The 25,099-nt window shown below is 37.3% G+C and overlaps 1 protein-coding gene across 5 annotated transcripts in view; it reads right to left on the bottom strand.

Annotated features, from left to right (window-relative positions):
- PTPRC (protein tyrosine phosphatase receptor type C) overlaps nucleotides 1-25,099 on the bottom strand; it is an 84,068-nt gene that overhangs the window by 12,370 nt on the left and 46,599 nt on the right. For 3 of the 5 annotated variants that reach the window (XM_043567541.1, XM_043567543.1, XM_043567542.1), the window contains exons 3-9: nucleotides 14,603-14,629; nucleotides 10,742-10,939; nucleotides 8,194-8,328; nucleotides 5,272-5,415; nucleotides 4,484-4,540; nucleotides 3,280-3,306; nucleotides 1,318-1,536 (exon numbers count right to left, since the gene is read on the bottom strand). In XM_043567541.1, the coding sequence (XP_043423476.1) occupies nucleotides 1,318-1,536; nucleotides 3,280-3,306; nucleotides 4,484-4,540; nucleotides 5,272-5,415; nucleotides 8,194-8,328; nucleotides 10,742-10,939; nucleotides 14,603-14,629 (807 nt within the window). The remainder of the gene's footprint in view (nucleotides 1-1,317; nucleotides 1,537-3,279; nucleotides 3,307-4,483; nucleotides 4,541-5,271; nucleotides 5,416-8,193; nucleotides 8,329-10,741; nucleotides 10,940-14,602; nucleotides 14,630-25,099) is intronic. The other 2 variants (XM_043567544.1, XM_043567545.1) reach the window with 2 other exon arrangements.

Below are 25,099 nucleotides of genomic sequence, written 5' to 3'. Positions count from 1 at the left end.
TTCCATTCTGGTAGCCATTAGTTTGTTCTTTATCGCTAAGAGTCTGTTTCTTGTTCTCTCCCTCTCTCTCTCTTATTTTTCCCTTTGTTCATTTTGTTTCTCAAATTCCACATGTGAGTGAAGTCATATGGTATTTAACTGTTTCATTTCACTTTATACCCTCTAGCTGTATCCATGCCGTTGCAAATGACATATCTGATGAAGGGTTAGTATCCAAAATATATAGAGAACTTATACAAATCAACACCCCAAACACAAATAATTCAGTTTAAAAAGGGGCAGAACACTTTAACAGACCTTTGTCCAAAGAAAACAGGCAGATGGCCAACAGACACATGAAAAGATGCTCATCATCACTTATCATCAGGGAAATGTGAATCAAAACTACAAGAGCTATCATCTCACACCATCAGAATGGCTAAAATCAACAACCCAAAAAACAACAGGTGTTGGTGGAGAAAAAGGACCCCTCACGCACTGTTGGTAGGGATGCAGACATTGTGGAAAACAGTATGACCCTTCCTCAAAAAGTTAATCATAAAACTACTTTATAATCCAGCAATCTCGCGGATGGATATTTCCCCAAACGGTACAAGAACATTAATTCAAAGGGACACATGCATCCCTATGTTTAAAGCAGAATTATTTGCAATAGCCAAGATACGGATGCAAACTTCAACCTATTTAAATGTGTTCTTGAATTATTATGTGATGTGAAAGAGTAGACAAATGTACACAGTTCCTGAATCCCTTTTCCAAAATGCATTTTGTTATATTCTTCGGTGTAGGGGGCTTGATACCCTTACCCCCTTCCCCTTCTCAGCAGTAGGTGAGCCGGCAGAAGTGGCTTGATCACCTTAACATGATTATAACTCTCTTTTTGTGTGTGTGAACGGAGTTTTGTTCTTTCCACAAACATCAAATCCTTGACTTTGGGGTTTACCCCAATATACTCCAGACACACTTGTATCTAGAAGAATAAATATGTGCACATCTATATTTAATGACTTGAACTAAGTACGGAGGGGGAAGAAAGCTTATAGGTAATCACTTATCCACAGTGGGATAAGTCGTACCTAATCTACTTGAAACACTCTGTAAAAGGAGTATAGGGAGGGAATAAGGGGTAAAGAAGGCTTATGAACTCCTAATTTCACTGGGTTAGAAGAACAGAAGATTCGCCCACTAGCGTCCAGCTGACATCTTTCCCCTCACCCCTGTTCATTTACCAGACAGATTCCTTCACCCACTAGAATGAAAAACACGTGGATTTGTATTCTTTTGTAAATATACAAATAGAAACCAATTTATACTTACCTGGTGGTACGTCCAATTCTATAATTTTATTTGGAGGATCACAAGAAGTATGACTGATAGTAACATTCTTATTTTCACATGCTGGTAGGTTACGGATCTCATTCATTTTACATATGGCATTTTCACACTTCACATCATCGCTAACATTTAGTTTTGCTATAAATGAATTATTTCCATAGTCATAACGATATTTCACACTGATAACTTTATATTTCTCATCTGAAAGAAAATAAAAATGTGGATTCCCTTTTTTAAAATTTTTCAGAATAAGCTTACATCAAATGCAAGCGCTTTAACATAGATTTTCAAAAGTATCAAATATCTAACAAAATGTCCCCAGAAACATAAAAAAAAAAAAAAGAAACACATCAGGTGTGTCCATGATTATTTTTTCAAAATTCCCTTTACATCAACTGCCTATCAAGGACCTCAGCTTTTAAGTTTATACTTGGATGATTAATAGATTAATGTCTTATCTCCCTAACTCGACTATATGTTCTATGACAGCAAAGGCCAGTGTATTTTGAACACCACCATAAACCCAAGTCATTACATAAAACCTGTCATTAGCAGGGGCACACTTGCTTGAATTACTTGCTGAAATGATACACGAATGAAACATCTGATGAATTTCTTCTTGCTTTATCATTTCCCTTACTTCCTAAAATGCAGTTGTTGATTACCTGTTTCTCCAAATTTGTGGAAGATTAATTCAGGGGCCACAGGCCTCATTATTCCTTTACTTAGGTAGAATTATTGATAACGAACCCTCCTAAGTACCTCTCCTTAGCGCTATGTTGCATTCCCTTCTTTATTTAAAAAACATTGTTGAATGGTAAAAAATATCTTTTCAACAAATACTAATTTGTCCCTCACTTTCAATCCAATGAACATTATTAAGCCCTTATGTTTGAGACACTGTCCCAAGCACTAAGAATACACACCATCGGCTTTTAGAAATGTAGAGTCTAATGTGGAGACCGACATAGACGGGTGGCTGCAGACGAGCAAACCCCTAAAATAAGAATGTGTACAAAATAATAAGGGAGGAAAGTAGGGAGAAATCTAGTCAGAGTGTAGGGATAGGAGAGGCTCTCAGAGGAGGTGGGTGACTCAGTTTGTATTTTGAAATATGAGCAGGACATAGAAAAATAGATGGTGGGAACGGGGGTGCTGGATGAGGATAGAGAGGAATTCTAAGTGGAGAGGAAGAGCAGGAGAGAACACGGACGCATGACGTAAACATTATGTGTTTAGGAAACTGTAAGTAGTTTCATATTAGTTAAGTGAAGAGCGTCAAGAGGCAATAACACAAGAGGAATATGATCATAAAAGACCATATTAATTAAGCAAACATATGAAGGCTGATCTTTACATTATAACGTATGGACAGCTACTGAAGGCAGAGACTTCGGTGGTGAGATTTAGCAATGTCCGGAGGGTTAAGCCCTGACCATGAATGACTACTTTCACTGGGAAGAGAGTAGGAAGGTGCAAAGAGGGTTGTACAAGCGGTTCTCAAACATCTGCTTTGAGCCAAACCCTGGCAAGACAGAAGGACAGAGAGACAGAGACAAAAACAGATTCTTTTACTTGATAAGCCTTGAAGACATTCTCCACATTTCACATTTATTGTTACAACGCATCCTCAACTCCTGCCACCCCAAAGCAAGTTTGGTATTTTCCACTTCACACACACTCAATCTGAAGTTAAGTGGCTTCACCAAAGTTGTTTAGCTAGTAATTATTAATTCTGGTGCTCGAAACTTATGTCTGAATATGACATCAAAGTTTCTTGCCTCTGAAGGACACAGGCTCTTAAGATTTGGAGCTAATCATTGTGGGGAAATGGGAGCCAGTGAGTCTAGCTTGTCAGTGGCTCCGGGAGGTTGGAATGAAGAAGCAGATAAGGAAAATGCTATTCTAAAGTGATATATGCTGCCTCCAAATTAACAAACTTACCACATGATTGCTTAGGTGTGGTAGGAACTGTAATAGAAAAAAAAGAGAGAAAGCAAATTATTAAAATTTCATTTACAACATCTCTGCTATGGTCGTTTGGGGTGAGGAGGTTTACAATGTTTTCAACTTCATAAATTGGAAAGTCTGTGGGTTTTAACATACAACACAAGGTTTTGTACAATGTACAACACAGTGCTTGGTATAATGCTTTAATCTCAAAACTTCAAATGTTATAAACTAATGAGCTAGTTCTGTAAGACATTTTCATGAGTTTAACCCAATAAACGTGATGGTAATAATGATAATAATAATAATGTTGAGGTTTTTTCCAGCACACATTTGATTATGGCGTGGTGACTTGGCTAACCATTCACGTACCTAAAAACATGTAAAGGTCCTCCTCCCCTTGATTACTCTCAAAATAGATTTATATCATTATAACCCCTACAGAGTTCAGTTGACACCTTTGTTGAAAAAAAAAAATCAGAAAATAGGCAAAGGCGGCTTCACTCTCTAGTTTAACTTGTGTAAGTTCTTTGCACCTGTAGTGGATCCAGGGTAGTGAATGGCTCTTTCAACAAATTGAAACATATCGTGGGGGAAGCATATTTGTATTTAACTGAAGAATGGGTGGAAATGTGCCAAGAGATCTTGCCAATCTGGTCTTTGAGTTGGAAGAATTTGGGAGAGGACCATGGGCTTGCCCGCTCTGCCACGGCCAGCCCACTGACTGCCACCGCCAATTGCTGGGTCCGTTCAGATCTCTTGCCTTTGCTTGCATGGTCCATGCCACATGACTGGAGCTCTGCACTCAATCCTCTGCCTTTCGCCACTTGGAACGGGGAGTCCCGTGGATAGACTTGTTCTTTTTCATGCTAATACCTAAGCCCACTCTTAGAGAAAGAAGTCATAGTATTTTTGATCGTTTTTCTATGCCTTTGCATAAAGCACACAACCCTTGGGGGATGTCATAATGATATGAAAAGATATCACAGTAACATTATGCCCTGATCTCACCAGCTATTGCACAGCTAAAATATGTGTGTTAAGACTAACTGCCATTCCACAGCCCCCATCATTCGAATACTCAATTGAACTTCTCAAAAAAAGGGCCCCCCGAGAGAGCAAATGGAAGACCCTTCTACAAGCACATCCCAGGTACATGCTAGTAATATGACTGCATGGCTGAGGGTAAGATTGTCACCTGTTGCGGAAGCAGTCATAATGCTTGTTGCGGGTGACGTGGACGTAAGACTCTGATCTGCAAGGAAATGAACAGAGAATAAAAGTTAGTGAGTTTGTCATAATGAAGGGCAAGGGAAAAACTCTTCAGCAACGATAGTTTCTTTCTCTCCTAACTGAATCACTGGACTTGACACTTGCTCCTTGTCAAAACAGGAAAGTGAGCCAAAACCTTATCTACCTACCAATGGCCCTTTAAGATAACCCATAGTTCCAATAATTAGAGCTTGACATTCAGTAAGTTGAGAGAAACTGTTCTTTCTTTGGTGTAATTCTTACCTGATGTGCAATCTTCCTCAAACTACTCCTTTCTCCTTCAATAACTTCCTTATTTTAATTACTGATAAGGATCCCACTTATTCTTTTTAAATACTCACTGCTTCCCAGGCATTTTACATATTTGGTCCTCACATCCATCCCCTAAAATGAATATTACAATATCTATTTTTACAGAAGGGAAAAACATCACCCAAAAACTATTAGTAGCTTGTGCTAAAGTCAGCCAGAAAGTTAACCGGACTGGATTGGACCCCAGAGCTATATCCTGAACTTTCATGATATGAATAACAAAACGAAGCATGCCCAGAAACAAAGCTTACTGGCAACTTTGTTTTGGCTCATTTGATATCAGTATGTGAAACGTCGCTGCAAATAATATTTGGTATGAAATACGTAAAAGAACTGCATTCAAGTCTCAAATTTCCAGTTCAGTACCCACAACTCAAAACCCCTAGAGCACCGCGGGCAAACCTGAGGAGTTATCTTTGGTGGTGATGCTGGAGATGAGTGAGGGTAGGGCAGCAGAGCTGCTGAGTGCGGGGCTGAGGGTCGCTACTGGTGTGAAAGCTGTGTCTGCAGGGAAGGTGCTGGGTGGAATCGTCTCTCCTGGAAAACCTGCAATCAGAAAGGCCATCATCACGGTCATCCCTTTTTGCCACAGAAGGGCAATGGCCAGACATTCAGCGTAAACAGAGCATCGAGGCTTAGGCCAAGCAACGATTGAGCACGTAGCTGTCTGTGTTCTGCAAAACTGAAAGAAAACCAGCCAGGCCTGCAGAAGTTTCACATCGTGCAACTCAGCGCCTAGGCAGCTTTGTAATCAGAGCACCACTTGTAAAATATTTGGCACCTGAGGAGACAGCTGGTTTGCACAAGCCAGGGAGGCCAAGCTTTCCAACCAAGGGATGCCTTAGGTGATGGCGAAAATGCACCCGAGCGACAGAGTGGGGTGCTGGCTTGCGGAGCTCTGGGTGGCAAAGGGTGTGTGAAGGTTGGAAGAAGAGGAAGCACAACGTGCCATGGGCTGGAAACCTTGCCTGGGGGGCACCTCCCTGGGGAGGCCTTTCTGGGTGCAGATGCCTAGCTCTAATTTTCTTACATGAGAGCTGAATGGGCTTCTGCCTTTGCAGCTGCTGAGCTCAGGGTGTTTTCCTTTCCAGGTGGAGGTTACAATTCTACTTTCACTATGTTGATTGCCCTCGCCAGGAAAAAATCAAATTGGTTTAGAACCAAAGAACTTCTGCATCATCCAGACACCATTTCCTTATTTTCCAAGCAAACCTAAGCAAATACGTATAGAATTAGGTGTCGTAGCTGAAGAAACTGCACAGTGTATTTGGTTAGGACTTATCGTTGCCAAGCTTCAAAGCACCCAAGGCATGCTACATCTTCCTGCAGACATCACACCCAGAATTCTGACACAAGCAATCAGTATGTATTCACTGGATGCCTACTAGGGGACTGGCACTCCGGTAATTGTCGCGGCAAAAACAAAGGACATGCTAACCAGCCTTTATTTGAGCTTGTTTGGTTATTTCCCTGTCATGGTCCCTGGGGTCATCAGTTCAATGATACAAATTTAGTCTTGCATTTCTAAGATTCTCAGGGTTTCGGAAGAATGAAACAGGTATGCACATTCTGGAAACGGTTTCAGGACAAGCATGCAGGCATCGTCCAATTACAAACCGAGCACAGTCCGTAACTTCACATCTACAGCCATTAGCAATGAAAAGGCATCTTCCAAAAATTTGAGTTTAGGTTCTCAGCTCAGTCTTCAAAAGCCACTACCTCCCCTGCATGTAAGTAAACCATAGAGTAGAATGAATAACATAAATATCAGTTCTGCAGTTCTGGATCCCCAGAGAAAGTCTCCAACACAACACAGAGAAGGGTAGGAAGGTTTAATTTTTCTTCTTAAAAAAAAAATAGACTCAGAAATGACCCTCTGCTGAGCTTGAAAAATCAGTGGGTTTGGGGCGCCTGGGTGGCTCAGTTGGTTAATAGTCCAACTTCAGCTCAGGTTGTGCTCTCGGGGTTCCTGAGTTCAGCCCAAGGTCAGGCTCTGTGCTGACAGCTCAGAGCCTGGAGCCTGGATTCTGGTCTCCCTCTCTGTCTCTGCTCCTCCCCCACCTCAAATAAAATTTAAAAACATTAAATTTTTTTTAAAAAAATCAGCGGGTTTGTCTTTCTCCTTCTTCCACATTCTTTCCTTCTCTTTCACAGGCTTGTTCTCTTTGCCTCCCCTAAGAGTCCCTTGTCCTCATGCTGTTCTAAAGCCCCTGCTTTTACAATTTTCATCAGGTTAATGAATCCTAATCAGTGTTTAATTAGTGGAATTAGCCACCGTGAGAGGAAGAATTTCTTCATGAGGACACATAGAGTGGTTTTTGCAACAACCAGCCCCTACAGGCCAGCCCTCTTCAGTTATTTTATAGCTCCTTCTCATCTGTAACTTCTGAATCTGTGGCTTTGCTAAAAGTTCCAGATTGTCTTACTGTAGTTCTCGTGGTAGCTGGAGTGGGCAGAACAAGGCAGGGAAGGGAGGGCAACTCTTTCCCAGGTCACTTTAACTTTGTGCATTGCCTGTAATGATTTTTGTGCCAACGGAAGACTTTTAATACCTCAGAATTATTCTATTTGATAGGTTGGACTTGCATATTTGATTCTTGTTCCAAGAAAGGCCACTTTAGTGCCTGCTCCATGGGCTTTCCCATTTATATCTTTTTATTTTCAGGCATTGAAGCCATCACATTTTTATATATGTCTGTGTGGATTTTTGTCTTTCAGGATAAAAAAAAAGTCAACATGAAGTGACTTAGACCCTGATTTGGAAAGATAAAGGAGGGGGTATTTTGCTTTGTTTTATATACATACAGAGATGCTAAGCTGAATCTTAATGTTTGGATGGGGGAAATGAAGCATCTATTTCCTTTTTCCCATTCTTTTAAAAAAACAAACTGTGGTTACAATTTCTTAGTGGCTTTCACTGAAAATGGAAGTCATCTACTCTTCAGGATTTTGTTTATTGGTTGGAAGTCTATTGGCAACATTTCATACATACTATTCTTTATTATTAGCGAAAGTTTTCACTGTGCAGTGGGTCTTGCCCCAATATGAAGAAACGTATAGAACACCCTGAGTAACCATTTATTCCGGAACAGGTTTTTCCTTTATTCTGCGAGGTCTCATTCTTTATTATTTCATCTGTACTAGAAGGACCTTAGGTAGGTGTCCTCATAAACTAAGGATAAACATGAAAGTATGAAATACCGAATTCACCAACTAGCGAGTGCTATACGTTTAACAAGTGGTTGGATTCCCTGACACCACTCTTAACCACAGGCAGCTGTCAGGCTTTCTCCACAGTTGCATAAATCTAAAAGCCCGGCAAACCTGATGTGTCATTCTTCCCCGGAGCAGGGGTGAGTGCGGGAGGGGTAGCAGTGCTGCTAGGTGTCTGCGTGTCAGATCCGGCAGAGGGCGCCTGCGAGTCTGCGTGCGTGGGGAAGGTAGGCGGCTGTGTAACTCCTAGGGTAAGAAAGTGAAATCGTTTCAGTATTTCCCTACTGCAGATGAAACATTTAAATACTAGGACGTTATCAGCATCTTTGTTTACCAAACCGTGAAATGACCCTATCTATTAAAATGTATGTCTGCCTCTATTTAAGTTCGCCTGGCAGGAAGGTGGCACCAGAGTTCTTCATTTACATATTCCCAGAGGCTTCCTGGGGTCCTGTTGAAGTCATAGATGACTCAGGTTTCCAAGTGGCTTTTTTTTTTTAACCTCCAAGTCTCTGTGAGCTTTTTGGATTCTCCTTCAACTTTACAAACTGAAAGTTGGGGTGTTTCTTCGTAGGCAGAATCAGTAAAGAATCCCTCAGTGTACAATATGCAAATCGTAAAAAAAAGAAAAATAGAAATATGGACAAGACATGTAATATACGCAATGGCTAAAGAGTGTAGGCAAAAGTGCTCATCACTATGAAATTTTTTGATGTTAAAATAAAATATCTTAACTCTCATACTGGCAGAGTTTTTGAAAGATTAATAATATCTAGTGTTGGAAAAGATGTGGGGAAACAGTTGCTCACACCCCCAGATTCTCTCAGAGAATCACATGTCTAGAGTCTGGAGGATATACCGCCATGGATAAAATGGTATGGTATCTTTAAGGATCAGGATTTGGGAAAACAGTATTCTCAATGTGTATGTGTGTAAATACTTTATATATATATATATGTATATATATATATGCATAAAGTATGTACTTTATATATACTTCTATATTGATATTTTGCAACTGCATAAATGCAAACAGATGCTTATTATAATGATTTTTGAACAATTTTGAAAACACTTGAAAATATTATACTGTTAGAAGCATGGATTAAGGGATTTTTTTTTTACTAATGTATATCGGTAAGCAGGAAAATTGGATTGTATTCCACAATACGAATCAATTGCGAACATAAATTAAATAACACATACGATTTTATCCCAGTAGAGAATTGAAATATCACCAGAGAGCAAAGTTATTTTGTAGGGAGATCAAATGTCTTATTTTATTTGAAAGTGTAAGAAACCTTCCAAGCTAATTTCACCATCAAGTTAGTATTTTAGTATTATTCATCCTTATTTCCAATCCTTTCCATTTTAAACATTTTCTCTTCACATTTTGCTTCATAGAGAATATTATGTGTGTGTGTTTGTGTACATGAAGCTAAATGTGAAAACTTTAAAATAGAAAACTGTGTGACATCACTCAGTCAGTAAAAAAGTTTACCCTGGAATGTTCTACCTAACCATTAACACCCTCATCCTCACATTCTTTTTGTTAAAATTTTGGGCAATGAATTCAAATGCCTGCAATGTGTAGATAGATCCTAGCCACTACTCTGCTAAGGTGGAAGGAGAAAATGGAGGAAAGATTGAATTTACAGTTCTGTAATCAACATAAGGAGGCATTTATCATTTAATTAACTGCTTATTATGGCCAATAAACTTCATCAATATGGTATTCAAAACACGACAATGTACCCCTCCACCAAATTTCTGAGACAGTGTTGAACATACTTGTTTTTCAAACTAAGATTAATGGCACTGTTAAGCAAGTAGCTTAGTCTCTAATGTCTATAAACCTGTTTGCCTCAGAAAATGACAACATAGCACATTATTTCAGAAAAGGCATGAACAACCCTCATGATGGTGGATTTATGTGCCAAATACACTGGCAGACCTAACATCAAATATAGAATGAGCAAACCACAGATTTATTGGGATTCTGAAAAGCATCAGTGGTCTTCACTGGTAAAAAATACCTCCCACATCACTGTTATGAATGTGGCCACATTCCCTTCAATTCCGCCCTAAGACCCACAACCTTGATTAATTTTTTTAATGCCAATATCTCTGGAGGAAATTCAAACAGCAAAGCTGGATTATTGATCCTCGGTGTGGTTTTTCAAAAATAAATTGTTTATCTCCAGTAATTTCTGGTATTGAGATTGTGGAGTTCAACAAAGAAAAATCCTACTTTGGAATTACAGCCAGGGAGGGCAAGACTGACAAAGCGCTGAAATGCTGAGTTCTGACCCGGCTGGCACTGCAGAAAACCCAAGTGAGCAGAACAGTGGCGATGACACAGCACATGCAGTTCAGTGGCTACTGGAGAAACTCCCCTCCCCCTCCCCACCAGCCTTACTTGCTGGGGGCTTCCCTGCCTCCCTGTCCATCGGCTCCTCAACAACTTGCCTTCACTACTTTGGTCAGTCAAAATTGCATGAACGCCTGGATGTTCTACACTTTACATGCTTGAATAAAACCACATTTGTAGAAACTGCACACGTATTTTAAAGAAAAACAGTTCTGATAACTTTCAGATTCAAAAAGGAAGACAAGTTCTCCTAAACTCATTTCAGTTAATTAACACCTCTGTGCCGACCTGTCACATTAAGAGTATTAGCATTATCCAAAGAGTTCAGGAAGTCTTCAGTTGAAGGATTGTCTGGACTAAGAGTAGGCGTGGTCTCTGAGGAGTTATATTCTCTTTCAGAGATGCTTGTAAGTGAGAATGCAGTGGTGCGGGCAGGTAAGGGGTCGCTTGGAGCCAGAACACTGGGCTTTTCTGTTGAGTTCAGTCCTATTGTATTCATGGGAGATGGAAAAAGGAAAACAAAATAAATACATGAATCATATCTTGCAACATATACTCATCTGAGTTAACTAACTCCTCAGTCCATTACAGTGTGTATATAAATATATATACATATATGTGTGTAAATGCACACACAACATACAGAGATGATATACAGCGTGTGGTAGTATGTATATTTTACCAAATACATATACATATATACACATAGATAGATAGATAGATAGATGCACACAGAGGTATATAGACTTAGATATAGTGGCTAAAGATATAAATGGGGAAATGAAGTTGAAAGCAGCTATTCCCTGCCTTCTTCCCTTTGGATTGCTGGTTTCTTTACTGTCCAAAGCAGTTGGGTTCAGAAGGACGGAGCACACACATAAAGAAAGTCAACTAACAGAAATTATAAAAAAAAAAAAAAAGAAAAGAAAAGAAAAGAAAAAGACTTATCAATGAGCACTAGAGAAAGATAAAGTTTAAAGGGGATTATTAAGAGGACGAGTGTTTCTAGGAAAACAAAAAATGAAAAATAAAAGTTCTAGGTACACACTGATTTTCTTTTTTTACAATTTTAAGTGATCTCTGTACCCAACGTGAGTGAGGCTTGAACTTACAACCCCGAGATCAAGAGTTGTAGGCTTTACTGACTGAGGCAACCAGGCACCCCTGCACTGATTACTTTTTAGCAAATCAAAAACAAAGCAAAGATTGGACAAAAGACAGGGAAACAAAATTCTCAAACAGGTACACAATGCCCAAGTCTACAAAATGGTTTCAACTTTGTGATAATATAAGAAACACAATTTGAGATATTGCAACAACATTTTCCATGGTTTCAATTCACTTCAGAAGAAAAAATAACAGTGTGACAAGTAGTGCTGAATTAGGGAACACGTAGCTGATAGAGGCGTACAACTGATAAAAGCTTCCGGAGGGCACATTAGCACTGTGTATTAAAGGCCTTTAAATTTTTTGTGTTCTCTTACTCAGAAGGTGTATTTCTTTCTAGAAGAATGGGGAGAAATACACCAAAATTGTTAAAAAAAATAATAAACCAACACATTGTGATCTCTGGATATTGAGGTTATAAAGATGTGGGGTTTTTTTTCTGGATTTTCTATGTTTAACATATATTCATTTCTACGAAGAGTCAAATGTTATGTTTTTCAGTGTTTAATTAACAACAACAAATGATAGCACACAAGTACTTTAACAATTCAGTTCAACAAGAGTAAGAGAAAATGGCCCAAGAGTGAGTAAGAGAAAATGGGAAGAGAATGAGAATGGGAGAAACTGGAAAAGATTAGAAGCGATAAGATTTAAGAACTGAAATTAAAAGATTACTGAATGGGGAATTAAGAAAATGGAAGTAGAAAGGGCACAGAGAAGTCCTAGCTTCATTCATTATTGTTGAAGGTAAAATGAAATCAGCGTTTACTAAATACAAATAAAATACATCCAAGCCTTATTGAACTGCCCCAATGACAAGAACATAAAATAATGTAGAACTCTTCTGTGGTTACTGAAATCCAAAGTAATTTCAGTACATTTGTTACAGTTGTTATTTTCCAACAAAAATTTTCAATCTCTAGAATTTCATAACCTAATAACACACAAAGCAACATATTTACTAACAAACCTCTACCCGAGATACACGTCAACATATTTAGCACAGTGATAGGCAAGTCACCCCTTCCTGTCTTCAGTGTAAAATCCTAAATCCTACTTGACTTATTCTCTCACCTGCTCTTTGTTGAATAAAAGAAGGGACAAGGGTGGAGGCAAAGACAGGAAGAAGAAAGATAGGGACAGAGATTGAGAAGATGAGAGGGAGAGGGGGAGGGAGCTTAAAATTATGTGCAATAACATTAATATACTTCCATCATTATAGACGTGAACAATTATTAGTTTGTTGTTTTTAGGTTAACCTATCTTTGGTTTTGGCAGGATTCCAATGATCCCCTGTGCTCTGAGAGAAATGTGACATTTTCCCTTTATCACCCACTCCCACTTATCTTTTACATTTGAATTACAAAAAGACTAGAAGGAAAACCACTCCAAATACCTCGCATAATAGGGTTATGCTTTGTTGAAGAGTACCATTCCTAAAGATTATATATCATCAAGTAAATTCAGTCCTAGGTCTATGAAAAAACGGTATTCAGAAAACTACCCTCCTACCTAGAAGCCTTAATATTCTTGCGCACATCTTAAGCTCACTGCACATCCCCTGGTTCAATAAATAAGGCTTTAATTCAGGATGAGAAAAAATGCTCCAATTGCCAATTCTACATTGGCCTTCATCTTCACTTTGGAGATACTACTGGTTTCCACTGATCACATTCTTGTTGATATTTGCAGGAAGCCATTCTCATTAGCATTTGGGGTCACTATTTTGACTTACCTGATGTCATCATTTGGATGTGTCATCCATCATTTTATAACAGTGCAAGGATAATGGAAACTCTCTCAAGAAGGTGGTAAGTCGTCTAGCGTTTTAAACATTCACCCCCTATTCTACCCCATTCCCAATCCCCTCCTGCAACAATAACCAGTTTATATGGTTGGAATGAACTTAATCATTTGTAAAAGGTGGAAATGCTAAAATGCATGAGAGTAGCTGGCATAAACCAATCACAGTTGCTATACCTTAATGACTTCCATGTATTTATAAAGCTTCTCTACCATACTATCCAACCGTAAAATTCCAATATTACATGTTTTAAAAAATAAGAGAATGTGCTTCTTATGCAGATTCAAAAGCATTTTGTTAGTATTCACATGCTTCCTTGTTTCCATAGTTTGGAATGAATTTTCATTTATTTACAAAAATAATTCCTTTAATAACTCAATTTGCAGAACATTTTGAATGTACCTAACTAGAACTGTGCATTAAAATGATTAAGTCAGAATTGTCTTAGTGGCTTTACTTACCTTCTCAATGCATATTTCAACTGTATGATGAATCAGGAAATCAGTAATACATTTTACATAACACTAACATTTAAGTGATATAACTTATTTTTAACCACATGAAATGTACGTTTCTCTCTTATTTTTGCATATAATATGTAAGAATTTATTTTTAACATCTTCATTGTTTAAATGTAATTGGTCTCAGGATTAGAATACTCATTAAGACTATTAATTCCATTGTGACAATAGAATTTGAACATGATTATAAAATATCTTACTACTCTCAAAGCTTTTCTTTTATACATATATGTATATACATATATGTATTTGTATATATACATATATAATATGTTTAGAATTCTAATTTCTCAGATAATTCTTTAACCAATTTTTGACTATAAAGTTTTGCGACCTAACTTGAATTATTTGCAATGTTAAAATTTAAAAAGAGATTGGAATCCTGCTATGCAATTTATTGTCAAGTTTAAGAAAAGCTATAACTTATACACAATAATATATTCAAGTAGTTAACAAAATTTATATGTTATAAGCAGGAATATTAAGAACAAGAAAGTGTCAAAAACATTTTCACAATTCAAGAAATAATTCATAATTATAACATTTGTCCTTGTAAAATGATTTTACTAGACAATAATAGAAAACTCTATCAACATTAAATATATAAACTTTGCAACAAAATAATAAAATAAGTAAAATGAAAATATTAATTCTTACCAGGACTGGAAAGAGTATTGTCTTCTCCTGAAAAAAGGAAAACAAACATCTATTAGAAAACTTCAAATTTCATAATACATATGTAAATATAAGTTAAATTTCCATATATACATCATCTCTGTGTTAGCTAACATTCACAGAGGGGCAATATTCAGTACCTTTTACCACTGAAACTACATTTCTTCTCTTAAGGTCATGTTTACAATGTCCAAGTGTGTTAAAACTATGGTATTAGTTTTTGACTTCTCAGGTAAAATAAAAAAGTAACAGAATAAAGGAGAGCTATTAGAATTAATCTCAAGCCTATAAAAGACTTTGGACTTTTTCCCCATATGCATTCATTTATTTAGATAATGATTATTTATTGAGTGCCTACTGTGTGCTATATGCCACATACTAGCGATATAATATGACCAAGGTAGAGACATTTCCTGCCCCCAAGGAGCTCAGTTCAGTGTAAGATACAGACCCCCCAAAAGAAAGAAAGAAAGAAAGAAAGAAAGAAAGAAAGAAAGAAAAAGTCTTACAGTGTAATGACCAATGAGATAGAATGTGCTGTAGCAGCACAGTTTGGATTGGGGCACCTGGGTGGCTTAGTCAGTCAGTTAAGCATTCGACTCCTGATTTTAGCTCAGGTCATGATTCCAGGATTCTGGGATTGAGCCCAACATCGGGGTCTGCACTGAGCATGGAGCCTACTTAAGATTCTCTCTGTCTCTCCCTCTGCCCCTCTCCCCGACTTTCACTCACTGTCTCTCAAATAAATTTTTAAAAATTAAAAAGAAAAAGCTTATAGAGGCATCACCCAATTTAGACTTCCAGGGTTGGTGTCCAACTGGTAGAGAAGGTGACAGAGAGGGTTTCTTGGATACATTTAAGGATTGTGGACAGCTAGCTCAGTCCTAGAGGAATAAGAAGTTGAGATTCGTCCTACAGGCTTTAGACAGCCATCAGAAGAAGGTGTTTAAGGGGAGGACTATTGAAGAAGCATTTCAATTTTCGATTGACCGTGTTGTAAAATGGAAAATAGATTATCAGAAGGCAAAGTTGGGGACAGGAACATCAGGAGACTAAAATAAAAGCGTATGAGAAAGATGATGTTCTACATGAGGAAAATGGTACCAAAAAAAAAAAAAAGCAAGAAAAAAATCTGTGAAACACTTTGGAAGTAGTCATCAAGACTTTGTAAATCGTTAGAAGTAAGAAAGGCAGAGAATGAGTAACACGGAAAGCATTCAGGTTGATAGTTTAACATACTAGGCAAGTGTAGTAGGTAGATTGTGGAAGCTTTCACTAAGCTAAAGAAGAAAAGCAGAAGAGACGGGAAAATTTGATATTCTTGAAACTTCTACGTAAAAATGTTTAGTAATATTTGGAGGTGGAGGTTAGCAGCTCAGGATATCTCTCTGGGTTGAGGCTTTGGATCAACATATAGATGGGTATTGTAGCTATGACGGTGAAGGAGGTCCCCCAGTTATACAAAAGGAGCGTTCGGGGTAGAATTCTGAAGTTGAGTAAGCATTCAAGGAGAGGGCCTAAGATTAGGTGACCTAATCTTCTATGTAGGAGGGAAAATGAAGTCAACAAGAGTTACCAATAAAGGGTGTTTCAAGAAGGAAATTAATGAAATCAAATAAAATGAGATTTATCACCTGAGCTTGTGGGAATGTTGGAAAGGTCGGTTTTATTGCCATGATGGGAACTAGATTCAGTCTGCAGTGAGTGAGACACGTTTCACTCTTAGTAAATGACCGTGAAAAAGATCATAAAATCCTTTCCCAAATGACAGTCAACTGATGTGAAAAAGAATGAAGAATCAGATAAAAGAAAGGGTTGGTTAATATTTACGACAGCTTCCTGCTTTGAGATTTTTATTTTTTCAGGATAAACTGATCTGAAAAACTTGTCTCCCCTCAGAAGGGCCATCAGATGGGTAGGACCCAGTCTCTTCAGTGACATTCTCTGGTTTATTCCTTGATATAAATAGTATTTTTGTATTTTATATTATATTGTATGTATTATATATAAATATGTAATTATTAAAATATATATTATTAAAACATATACTGCATCAAATATTTTCTTATTTTCTCATTATAGTTCTCCACTTTTTCTTAATCATTCATACTTAAGTATTGTTTTTAATGTACATGATTTGGATTTTTGTCCCTCCTCTTGTTTAATCAGCTTTTATCTTTCTATCCCATATAAAATCATGTTTTGATTTTTTAATATTATTTTTATTTTCCTATTAGTAGCTTTCTCTCTCTTCTCATTTATTTTTATTTCCTTCTAAATTAAGTTCTTAGAATTGTGTCAATTTGCAAAAGAAGCAATAGGTAAAATAAAAAACATTACTATAGGAGGGATTAACAGCTCTTGTGTTTTAAGTGAAAGAAGAAATAACTGTCATGATAATTGTAAAGAATTTAGCATATTGCCACATTCAAAATATTTGAGTTAGTTCGAGTGTATAAACACATTTCATATAATACACCTCTTTTCTTTATCTAAGAAGTATATAAGTTTTTAAATATCTAAAACTATTTTGGGGGCGCCTGGGTGGCTCAGTCGGTTGAGCGCCTGACTTTGGCTCACTTCATGATCTCGCAGTTCGTGAGGTCAAGCCCTGCGTGGGGCTCTGTGCTGACAGGTCAGAGCCTGGAGCCTGCTTTGGAGTCTGTGTCTCCCTCTCTCTCTCTGCCCCTCCCCCACTCACAGTCTGTCTCTCTCTGTCTCCGAAAAATAAATAAACGTTAAAAAAAATGTAAAACTATTTTGATATGTCCCTTCTCAATATAAACACCTAATTCCTTGGAACTTCAAGCAAATTAACTTGATTTAGTTAAGTTTAAACCCATTTATTGTTTTGCTAACTTGATATTAGGTGCTGGGTTTGAACATGTAACAGGTATGGTCCTTTGCCCTAGGATAAATTACAAACTGTAAGATGTATAGATACAGATAGATATCTACATATATATAGCTCCAATGGTTTGCAAGATAAAGAGAGAGAGAGAGAGAAAGAGAGAGAGAGAGAGAGTGAGAGAGATCCAGTAGTCTGCAAAGACATTTAAGTCATAGGTGAACCTGATTAGGACTAATAATTAAAATTCTTTCCATTGGAGATCAGCAAGAATTACGCAATATGAGGAGGAAGCGAAGCAGCTGAAGCTATGTAGCTAAGAGCCTTGCATATAGTAAGTGGTAGATAAGTAATTGTTGAATGGTTTTAAGCATGTGTAAATACAAGGGAGAAATCAAACAGATCTGATGAAAACACCTTTGGGAGAAGAGCCAAGAGCAAGCCTTATAGGCCACGAAAAGAGATTGAATTTTTTCCTGAGAGTGATGGAAGTCATCAGATCAATAAATATAGAAGAGAAATCAAATAGATTTGATGACAGAAAAAAGAGGAATCTTAATGTTGCCTTTACTAGACCCATCACTAACTCCACAGACCATTATACTCTGTTGTTCTCATTTATTAGTTTGTTACCGCCCAAACATGTAGCATAAATGGTATAGAATATGTTATAAAAAGGAATTGCGATTTGTCACATATTCATTATGGAAATGGAAAAGGAATATTGGGATAATAAGGAAGCTTTCTTTTTTTAACATAAGAACCATGAATACTAGAGTAAATATGCTAGAAATGTTCCAAACAGTAGACTCTTCATCAGGCCACATGCATGTTAAATGCCCCAGAGATATTAATTTAATTCTAACTGGTGCAAAAGCAATGAATGTTTTGAAGACAATACGTGGTGTATAGTATTTTAATTCAAGTTCAGAAAATGGTAAATTACCAAAATGGAAAAGACAATTTCTACAGATGTGTCTTTTTAAGAGAATAATTCAGAAATGATACTTTATTGTTATTAATTGCTAATATGTATTGAGTGTTCATGGTGTATGAGGCACTATAGGAAGCCTGTTGCTTGTATTTTCTCTCTTAAGGATCACAACACCCTAAGAAATTAGAAAAGTCAAGTGTCTTGGCTAAGTTCGCAAGGCTGGTATATGCTAGCCCAGACTTGAACCTGAGCCTGTCTGACTCTGCAGACATTGCTGTCAATCCTCAGGCTTCCAGCTTTCCTCATTAATTTATCCTTATCGCTTTTCCTCTACATCTGACCTTTCAACATGAAAATTCTTTTAGCCAATGCTTTAGGCTATGCAGAGATTGGTATTTATTAAAAGCCCATAGGCTAAATAAAAAAAAAACCTCTTAATCAGTATTGGACTACAGAATACATGACTAATAATGTTACAAATGCTAAAATAAACTTGACCCTAAATATAGACATTTGCAGTAAATTATAGTTTTCTGGATAAATGCTCTATGTATGGTATAGACAAATATTGGAGAAAAATCAGAAGTGTGCCGGTTTAATTTACTAAAGAATATTATTTTGACAGGGAAGTCAACCAAACTACAGTAACAGCAAACAAAAGTACTATAACGCACAGACCCCGTGTTTATCTGTGAAGAGACTTCCATAGCTTGGAAACAGAAAAACAACTTATTTCTATATGTGTATCTCCATCTATGTATTTCTGTTCTAATCACGGCCCCATTCAACATTTCCCCAAATCCGTTAATCTTCAATGCAACAAAATTTAACATCCATGGCAAATAACATATATCTAAAAATGGATCACAGTTTCCTTTCATGCTTACTTCCCATAAAGGCTTCTCAGATTGAACGTACGTTTTCCATTATACCCCTTTAGCTCAGAATCTGATTCTGAAGTCCTCCACTGAGTGATTTTCAGGCTATTTTGAAATCTTGTAGCTTATTTTAAGGTTTATCTCATTTTCTTTATAGAGTATCACACACACATACACAGTCTTTTATCTCTTTGACAGAAAATTCCAAGTCCAGCATCACAGTTTAGATTCAATAGAAGACTAAATTTATTCTCATAGTCACAAAATCCCTATAAACAGATTTTCAGTCTCTGTAACACTTTCAGTTAACATGATAAATCATATGAAAATTACTTAGGCACTCAATAAATCTTACAGAAGCTCACTAAAATAAAATTTCAAAGATGAAAACCACTTCCAAATTTGAGCTAATGTCCTTAAGAAAATATTCAGGAACTACAGCAGTGCGATTGACATTAATTTCAACAAGCCATATCTACTAGATTACATAAAATAAAAAAAATTTTCAATTATTTTTATTTATTTATTAATTTTTTAATGTTTATTTATTTCTCTGTGTGTGAGAGAGACACAGAGAAAGAGAGCGCACAAGTGGACGTGCGCTGAGGGAGGGACAGAGAGGGGGACAGAAGATCTGAAGCAGGCACCGCGCTGACAGCAGACATCCTGATGTGGGGCTCAAACCCACCAACAGTGAGATCATTACCTGAGCTGAAGTCGGACACAACTGACTGAACCACCTAGGGGCCCCAATTTTTAAATTTTTTAAAAAATTTTATTTATTTTTGAGAAACAGAGAAAGAGAGAGAGAGCATTAGCAGGGGAAGGGCAGAGAAAGAGGGAGACACAGAAACCAAAGCAGGTTCCAGGCTCTGAGCTGTCAGCACAGAGCCCAACGCGGGCCTGGAACCCACCAACTGTGAGATCATAATCTGAGCAGAAGTCAGACCCTCAACTGACTGAACCACCCAGGTGCCCCTCAATTACTTTTAAAATATCAAAAAACTTAAGTACAAATCTCAAAGTAGGAACATATATAAAGACAACCTACATGAAAGAGCCTAGTTAAAAATCTAATATCTGAAGGACATATCCCCTCCAAAAACCATCTAATGACTTCCATAAATGTAAGCATGCAGTAACAAATACTTCCATGGAGACTGTTTCTACATATCAGATAGGATAAATAGGTGAAGTTACTTAAATGTTTAGAGGAGACTGCACTATCAAAGATATCTCTATCACATTTTGCAATTCTTCCTAAATTATATGAAAATGACTTCAATTGTCTATTATATTTCCATATGCAGACATTATCAGAACATTACTGAAACACAGGAAGAAGCAACTGTGCTGAAACCTCATGATTAAACAGTCCAACCCTATCAGACTGGTTATATGAAATCTTTAGTTATTTCATGAGCTACTCATTCTACTGCAGGTCAAAGACGGATCTGCTTGGCCAATGCGAAGGAAAGAACTAATGTAGTTATCTCAGCTGTTTGGCATAGGCAAACATCCCCATACTCTTTATGCTCTAGTTCACATATAACTTAAAAGCAACCATACACTGTTAGTGGAGTCAGACTTGGAAAAAGCAAATAAACGTCTGCATAAAGTACTTAATAACTAGTGCATAACAAATACCTATTTAATATTAGGAAAATGCATTAATATAAGTAGCATTAAAATACATGCAAACATTCTATATGAACAATGCTGGGAGGGTGTGGAAAACAGGTAAAGAAAATAGCAGTGGGGATTAAGAGGGCGTGTGTGACAATAAAGAGAAAGCACTGGTACTTCTAAAAGTATAAACTGCATTGAGCACTTTTAAATTCTATAAACACAGGGGATAAATATAATAAAATAGATGATAGTAATAGACTTAGTATTTCCATATATTATCTTTTGACTTCACTCTTCTGGGATAACATTTTCTGCCTTTTTTTTTTTTTAAAGGGAAGTGCCTGTTTTCATTATTTAGACAAGGGAATATTTAGAAATATTCCAGTAGGTGGCACCATAGCTCCAAAAATCTGTAAATCATGGTACACCTGCTCTTTTCCATGTTAATCCTGTGTGAATTACCAGTGGAATTGACTACATTAAACAGCTGAACATGCAGATAACAGAGCACTCGATCTTCAAAGCTGTGTTATTCTAACACGTGTATTGTTGCTGAATTTACCTTTCCCAATATGTTTCCTTTACAACTCAAAATGTTTAAGTGATCACAAATCAAAGTTACCTTGAAGTCATGCCCCTAAGTCCCTGTTCAGAAATTTCATCAAAAACCGGGAATCAGTCGAGTGAAAATGACATTTCAAAAGACGTACTTGGGCTTTAAATACCATCCGTTCCCAACCCCACCGCTGCCCCCACCCCACACACACACAAAAAGGAAATGGAATGCCATTTCCAAAGGGATTTAAACATGTCTAATTCAGCAAATCTAAGTACAAGGACAGAAGGGTGAAACAGGATAGATGAAATAAATATGTATTCTCAGCATCTGCCCTAAAAGAACAGTGGCATGTTTTGAAGGCTGAGAATGCATATCTGACCCCTATAAATATAAAGGCCATACAAAAGTGAAATAAGAACACCAAGACAAAAATTAAGGGTCAGCGAAAACAGATATGCCTGGTTTTCCTTGTTTGGTAAGGCGTGATAATAATAAAGCACATAAATAAAAAATGAAAGGATTCTACTTTTAGTTACTCTATAAACCTGGTATATGGTTCACAGACAGCAAATCCCACAAATTACATCCAATTAATAAGTTCTATGGAGTAAGCACTCTGAGCAAGGGACAGACAAGGTTTTATCTAGATTTCATAGAAACATAGGAAATAGTCTATCCTCCATTAGCTTATCAGTAAACATAATAATCACAGCAGCAGTTTTACTGAAATGTTATGTATCAGACACCATGTTAACATCTTTGCGTGTTTTTGTATTTACTCATCCAAGCAAAGCCAGTGGGTTAGCAAGTATTTTTCCTATTTTGTAGAGAATGAAACTAAGACTTGGCGTTTAGTAAATTTCTCATAGTCATACACCCAGGAAGTGTTGACTTTGAAGGAGTGTCTGTCTAATCACAATTTTCTTCTGCTTCACTCAGACTTTATGTTAAAACGTTGGTTGTATTGTGAAAATGCCTGGAATCTCATGAATGAAACAGGTACTGCCTACCACCAGAAAATAATTTCAGAGATTTCAACTTCTACCGAAACATAGGATGTTAATATCTATTGACATGTAGTTCATTTGATAGATAAGGAAACTAAAACTCGGGAAGCTTAAATGCCTTTCTGATTTCGTGCAATTTAGTAAGACTCGTGATTTCCAAGCTCCACCAACTACCACAGAATTTCAACATACTTTAAATAGAAATGGACCTTCAAGGGTTGCCTGGGTGGCTCTGTCGGTTTGGCATCCGACTTCAGCTCAGGTCATGATCTTGCGGTTTGTGGGTTCCAGCCTGCATTGGGCTCTGTGCTGACAGCTCAGAGTGAGTCGGGAGTCTCCTTCAGATTCTATGCCTCCCTCTCTCTGCCCTCCTTCTCTCTCTCTCTCTCTCAAATAAATAAACATTACTAAAAAAAAAAAAAAAGAAACGGACATTCAAGAAACAACTAGACCAAAGCCTCTAAGAAGGAAGATAGAAGGCCAAATAAACAGGAGACTTGGGAGAAACAGAGACAATGCAAGGAGCAGCAGAAACCCTGAAGCCAACAGTAGTAGTTCATATTGTCAGAAATGAGACAACATGGCATCCATGAACAAAGAACAAGGAGTTATAAAAAGCAACATTTCAAGATCAAGAAAGGAAGCCAATAGATACTGGATAAAACATTTGAAACGAAAAAGAAAAAAGAAACAGCAGTACAACAGAAAATATCATTTAAATGCCAAAATATCTTGAAGTATTTATGTTTGCTTCTGGAAAGCAGGAATTGAGGATGGGAAGTGGGATGGAGACAAAGGACTGACCTTATTTACTATAAACCTTATAGTACTATCCAGACTTTCAAACTACACATACACACATGCACACACACTTGAATAAAAATACGAATAAAGTTATCAGTATGTAAAATTGAGGATAAAGAGGGCAAATGCCTAAGGCCTGGGGTAGAGGAAAATCAGGGAATACATTACTTTAAATATAGCAATCATATCTAGGTGTTTCTTAAAGAACTTGTGTGTGAAACATCACAGATATTCTTGTTTAATTGTTTTTTTTTTATTTTTTTTTTCAACGTTTATTTATTTTTGGGACAGAGAGAGACAGAGCATGAACGGGGGAGGGGCAGAGAGAGAGGGAGACACAGAATCGGAAACAGGCTCCAAGCTCTGAGCCATCAGCCCAGAGCCCGACGCCGGGCTCGAACTCACGGACCGCGAGATCGTGACATGGCTGAAGTCGGACGCTTAACCGACTGCGCCACCCAGGCGCCCCTATTCTTGTTTAATTGTGAGCACATATGAGTTTTCAAACACATTCACCTCTAAAACCAGGCATGCATTTATATGTCTTTTATATTTGGCTTAAAACATCATATTATCAATTTTAGCCATGTTGATTAAATAAATAACAATATTAATAAATCCAAGATGATCATCTGTAAAAGATTGGTTACTTTGCCTTATTTTTTATCTTAAAATATTTATCTCTATGTCACTGCGGGGCGGTGGGGGGGTGGTGGTGTGGGGGCATTTTAGGAATAGCCAGATTATCACTTCCTGTCTAATGATAGTCAACCTGAGATCTTTGATTTAGATTCACAAGTCTTAAAATGTCCCACAGTCAAATTTGTTTCAGAAATATTTTATGCTACATGTCCCTCAGAGACATTTATTAAGTGTTAACATATTAAGGGCAAAGAGAAATTTATGTAGCTTTGTTTAATCAGAATCTCCCAGAGGTATTTGCCACCGATCCATTTTTTTCCAAGGACAATGTACACACTATCATGAACCAAAGCACTTTGGAACCTCAAGGAACACAGTTTATGATTCTGGTTTGGATTAGTTATATATAACTTCACATGTATATAAAGAGAAAGAATAAGCCTTGTTATAATCCTGATAAATATAAAATCAGGAATTGTATTTGCACCAGATTAAAAATTCAGATTAAATTCAGTGAAAAATTCTGAGCTCCACCTCTCCACATGCCGACTCAGTAGGTTTGAGGTATGATTGGGGCTCTAGTAATTTCTCAAAGTTCTGATGGCGATTATGGTGGGGAACATGGCTTAAGAATGATTCATAAAGCTACTTCCCTTATGCACGTATAGTTAACCCTTGAACCATACGGGTTTGAACTACACGGGTCCGCTGACATGCAGATTTTTTACAGTGCGGTACTGTAAATGTATTTTCTTTAAAATTTTCTTAAAAGCATTTTCTTTTCTCTAGCTTACTTTATTGTAATAATACAGTATGTACTACATATAAACATACACACTATGGGCCAATAGACTGTTTTTGTTACCAGTAAGGCTTCCAGTCAAGAGATGGCTACTAGTAGTTAAGTTTTGGGAGAGTTGAAAGTTGTACTCTGATTTTCAACTGCAGGGCGGCTGGCACCCCCTCACCCTCCCGTCAGATTTACAGGGCATACCTCAGAGATACTGCAGATTCAACTCTAGACTACCGCAATAAAGCAAATAGCGCCATAAAGAGAGTCAAATGAATTTTTTGGTTTTTTTAGTGCATATGTTATGTTTATACTACACTGTAGTCTATTAAGTGTACAATACCTTGGGTCTAAAAAAATGTACATACTTTAATTTAAAAATACCTTA

The sequence above is a fragment of the Prionailurus bengalensis genome, chromosome E4 (genome assembly GCF_016509475.1).
Source record: "Prionailurus bengalensis isolate Pbe53 chromosome E4, Fcat_Pben_1.1_paternal_pri, whole genome shotgun sequence".
Lineage (NCBI taxonomy): Eukaryota > Metazoa > Chordata > Mammalia > Carnivora > Felidae > Prionailurus > Prionailurus bengalensis.
This window is presented reverse-complemented; position numbering and strand designations above follow the sequence as displayed.